Source organism: Gavialis gangeticus, unplaced genomic scaffold (assembly GCF_001723915.1).
Source record: "Gavialis gangeticus isolate Ggan-Ray unplaced genomic scaffold, GavGan_comp1, whole genome shotgun sequence".
Classification (NCBI taxonomy): domain Eukaryota; kingdom Metazoa; phylum Chordata; order Crocodylia; family Gavialidae; genus Gavialis; species Gavialis gangeticus.
In genome coordinates this window covers 35,364,771-35,369,436 of record NW_017728993.1, presented here as the reverse complement: position 1 = coordinate 35,369,436, position 4,666 = coordinate 35,364,771, and the positions used below count along the sequence as shown (strand labels likewise).

Sequence of the window (4,666 nt, the reverse complement as noted above, 5' to 3'; positions counted from 1 at the left end):
CCCACCCCTGTAACCTGTCTAGGTCAGATTGCAACCTATTCCTCCCTTCTAGCATGCCCACATCCCCCCACATATTAGTGTTATCAGCAAATTTGAACAGGGTGCTTTTTACCCCCTTGTCCAAATCACTGATGAAGATGTTGAACAGTGCGGGCCTGAGAACCGAGCCCTGCAGAACCCCACTGCCCACATCCCTTCAGGTCAAAAATGACCCATCCACCATGACTCTCTGGGTGCAGCCCTCCAGCCAGTTGGCGACCCAATTGATTGTGTGGGTGTCCACACCACAGTCCCCCAGTTTCTTGATGAGAACAGGGTGAGAGACAGTGTCGAAGGCCTTCCGAAAGTCCAGGAAGACTATGTCCACTGCTACCCCTGCATCTAAGGATTTGGTGATCTGATCATAGAAGGCCACCAGGTTGATCTGACAGGACCTGCGGCTAATGAACCCGTGTTGGTTGCCCCTAAGCATGACCTCCCCTGCTGGCCCGTCGTGGATACGCGCCAGAATAATTTTCTCAAAAAGCTTGCCCAGGATCGAGGTAAGACTAACTGGCCTATAGTTTCCCGGGTCCTCCTTCTTCCACTTGTTGAAGATGGGAACCATGTTGGCCCTCTTCCAGTCTCTGGCACAACACCAGAGCACCACGAGTGCTCGTAAAGCCATGCCAGGGGTCCTGCAATGACCTCAGCCAATTCCCTCAGTACTCTAGGGTGGAGATCGTCCAGATCAGCTGACTTGAATACATCCAGTCCCTCCAGAAGTTCCCTAACTAGTTCCTCACTAACCCTTGGCCTAGGTGTGCCTCCCATGGGGCCTGAGGGGGACCCAGCGGGGGGGTGACTGTTCTGGTCCCTGCTTAGGAAAATGGAGGCAAAGAAATCGTTAAATATGTTAGCTTTGTCATCTGGTGTGATGACCACATTTCCTAGCGTGTCCTGCGGGGGCCCCACATTACCTGGAACCTTCTTCTTACCCCCTATGTATTTAAAAAAGGACTTCTTGTTGTCCTTAATCCGGGAGGCTAGTCCAAGTTCCATCTCTGCCTTGGCCTTCCTGACTGCCCCCCTACATCCCCGAGCAACTGCAGTATTGTCATCCCTGGTGATGGCCCCTCCTTTCCATTGGGTGTATGCCTCCCTTTTTGCTAGGAGACATTCCCGGATGCTTTTGGTGAGCCATGGGGGCTTATGTGCTTCCATCCTCTGGATCACAGCCACTATGTATTGGGCTGCACTCAGTGCCAGATGTTCCCTCCAGATTGGATGGGATTCTGCATGGTCCTCTCAGCTTTCTACATTGATGTTGAACAACTTCATATAATTTTTGCACATTGTGGTACCTCCATAAAGGGTGACCCTGCTTTCTAGAGCCATCTTGAATCTCTCTATACAAAATATGCTTGGGCATACAGTCTTCTCTCGCTCTCCTGATATGGCTGATCCATCCCAACCTTTTCTTCTTGATAATGATTTCTAAGTGTGTCAGTTCTGTGCGCTCCAGTACTTCTATTTGGTATTCTGTCTTCCCACTTTATTTTCAAGATCTTATGCAGACATCTCATGTGGAAGCTGTTCAGTCCCTTGATATGCCTAGCATGTCAACGGTCCTGAACCATAAAGCAGGGATGACAGCACACAAGTCTTGTAGATTTCTATCTTCACCTTTGCTGATACTCTGCTTTTATACCATACACATTTATGTGATAGCTCATATGCTGAATATAATGCAAAAAGAAGGATTTGGAAAGGATTTGCAGTTAGTCTGGTGCTTATGAGGTGGTCCCATCAACATCTTGGAACAAGTTCCCCTCTATTCAGCACTGATGCCACATCTAGAGTACTGTGTTCAATTTTGGGCCCCCCACTACAGAAAGGATGCAAACAAATTGGAGAGAGTCCAGTGGAGGGCAGTGAAAATGATGAGGGGGCTGCAGCATATGACTTATGAAGAGAGGGTGAGGGAACTGGGCTTATTTAGTCTGCAGAAGAGAAGATTGAGAGGAGATTTAATAACAGCCTTCAGCTACCTGAAGGGGAATTCAAAAGAGGATGGAGCTAGACTGTTCTCAGTGGTGGCAGATGATGGAACAAGGAGCAGCAGTCTCAAGTTGTAGCAAGGAAAGCTGGGATTGGATATTAGGAAGAATTTTCTCATTGGGGGGTAGTAAAATGCTGGAACAGGTTATCCAGAGGGGTTGTAGACTCCATCCTTGGAGGTTTTTAAGACCTGGCTGGACAAAGCTTTGGCTGGGATGATCTAGTTGGGGGTGGTCCTGCTTTGAGCAAGGGGTTGGATAAGACTAGCTTGTGAGGCCTCTTCCAACTCTAATTTTCTAAGATTCTAAGTTGCAAGAACCAATATAATATATTATGAGGTACCAAGATGCTGTTTTAAAAAGTGCTGATAAGCCCAGCATTTGAAGCCCTTAACAGATATTTTATTGTATACTTTTTATCTTGCTGCTGCTTTTTGTTTTAGCGTACAAATGTAAGATGTTGAACATATGCCCAGAGAACTGTCTTGTGAGACATGTGGGTTATGTGCCTTACTGTTTCCAAGGGATTCTGAAATGTGAGAGTCCATCTTGCTAATGCAGCTATTTTTGCATCTTTTCTGAAGGTGTGCTCAAGGATTATCTAAGAGAGCTGCCCTCTCCCTTGATAACCAAGCAGCTCTATGAAGCAGTGTTAGATGCCATGGTGAAAAATCCCCTGAAAATGACAGCAAGCGGTTGTGAAAATGACCAAAGTGACTCTGAGCACACAGTGGCCCTTCTGGATTGTCTACAGGAGGTTGAGAAGGTGAGCATTATGGCCAAGCCAGAGTGGTGATAAATCGCTAATTACAGAAGATTATGGGGCCCTTGTGCACCAAATAAAAAGTGCCTTTCAATTTGCATACTTCTTGTTTATAATTGAAGGACTTGCTTATTTCATCTACTTGATCTGATTCCATTTCCAAGTTATCTTTAAATTTTTGAAACTATATTAAGTTAATCTTGCCATCTGTGAGTTACTGCTGCTACTGTGTAAAACTGAGTTAAAATGGCTTATGGTCATTTTTAAAGCTGCTAGTTGCAAACTCCTGACAAGATATGGGATTTTTAGCATATCTATATTTTTCATATTCTTGGTGTCTTGGCATAATGTTCAGTTGTTAAATTTTGGTTTTTTTCTTTCCTAAATGTATGTTATCTGTCCACAAGGTGCCTTGTTCTGTAGAATAAAGTTGACGAGCATTCTACGTGGCTGCTGTAGTCCATCCCATGCAATTAGCATATTATTGATAGGGAAAGTAAAGATTTTGTGTAGTTCATGAACGCTATATAAATCCCACTTATTCAATCATTGTTATTAACAGCATACCACCAGCATATCTGGTTTGTAATAAAACCTGATTAAATATTCCCACAAATAGATTTTACAAGAAACAGAATAGATTAGCAACAAAGGAACTTAAAGTTAATTTATAGAAGGACGTACAATTTGTCTTTAAACTAAATAGAACAGAGTAAATATTTCATCTTTATTTTATTGCTTAAGTTAAAGGTGAAACAGTAAATCAATGTTCCTTTAATAGTTTTTTATTGATTTGCTTATTCACTATATATTGGTTTTTACTTCTCTATATTACCCATACTCAGTTCTGGTCACTTAAAACAATAAGTAACTAATTTCACATTTGGCCTAGTCCGTGCTGAAGTGAAAGGCTCATTCTTCATTGAGGATGGCTCTGTTATAGATGGTGAAAAGAAGCAGTCTTTCTTTCATGTCTTTATCCAAGTCTTCCATTCTCTGATGATAGTTCAAAAGGTTGAATACTTTCTTGATCCTACATTTTAATACTTAATACTTCATTGCCTGTTGCTTTGAGGGGAGTGTCTGATATACTGCTTAAGGCAGGGGCGGGCAACCTATAGCCCACAGAGCAATTTGATTCAGTCTGCAGATGTGGGCCTTCAGTGGCAGGGGACAGCAGTTGCTTTCCTGTGTTGCTCTGGGAAGAAGTGCTGGCTGCAGGTGCTCTCCCCCATGCCACTGGGGAAAATAGGTGGCTAGATCCTAGTGCCTGCTCTTCTCTGACCCAAACTGGGTCATTCTGTCCTCCAGCCTTAAAAGGTTGCCAACCTCTGGCCAAAGGTACCATTTCTTCTTGCTATGTGATTATCAAGAGGACTTAAACTGTTTGAGTGGATACAAAACCATAACATGTACCTGGCTATATATGGTACTACACATTTGTAGCTGAAGTTAGGATTCAGAGCGGTTCTAGAGGTGGCCTTTTCAAGTAATGGGCGTAATCCATTGGTTATAAATCTAGTTCAGTGTCCACAAGTCTAATAATCCAGTGCTGTATTCTTCAGGTAGTCCTAACTTTAGTGCAGCTACTCAGAGTGTGGTGATGTTACATAAAAGGAGTATAGACTCCAAAAATCCATCCCTTTAAATAAATATACATGGTCCCTTCATGAAAGAATCTTTGGAAGATAAGCATTTTGAATAGTAGGGGTGCACCAATAAAGACTTTTTTGGCTGATACTGATGGCCAGCCATTAACCAGCTGTATCGGCCAATACAGATCCGATTGCTGGTATGCAGCCTGGCAGCTTGGAGGGCAGTGTCTGGTTGGTAAGTCTGTGGGGAGGGAAGGGGCATATGGGGG

The 4,666-nt window shown here is 43.7% G+C and overlaps 1 protein-coding gene across 6 annotated transcripts in view; it reads left to right on the top strand.

Annotated features, from left to right (window-relative positions):
• The window catches only part of SYDE2 (synapse defective Rho GTPase homolog 2), a 113,587-nt gene that overhangs the window by 61,801 nt on the left and 47,120 nt on the right, over positions 1–4,666 (top strand). For all 6 annotated transcript variants that reach the window (XM_019501544.1, XM_019501541.1, XM_019501543.1 and 3 more), the window contains exon 4: positions 2,624–2,805. In XM_019501544.1, the coding sequence (XP_019357089.1) occupies positions 2,624–2,805 (182 nt within the window). The remainder of the gene's footprint in view (positions 1–2,623; positions 2,806–4,666) is intronic.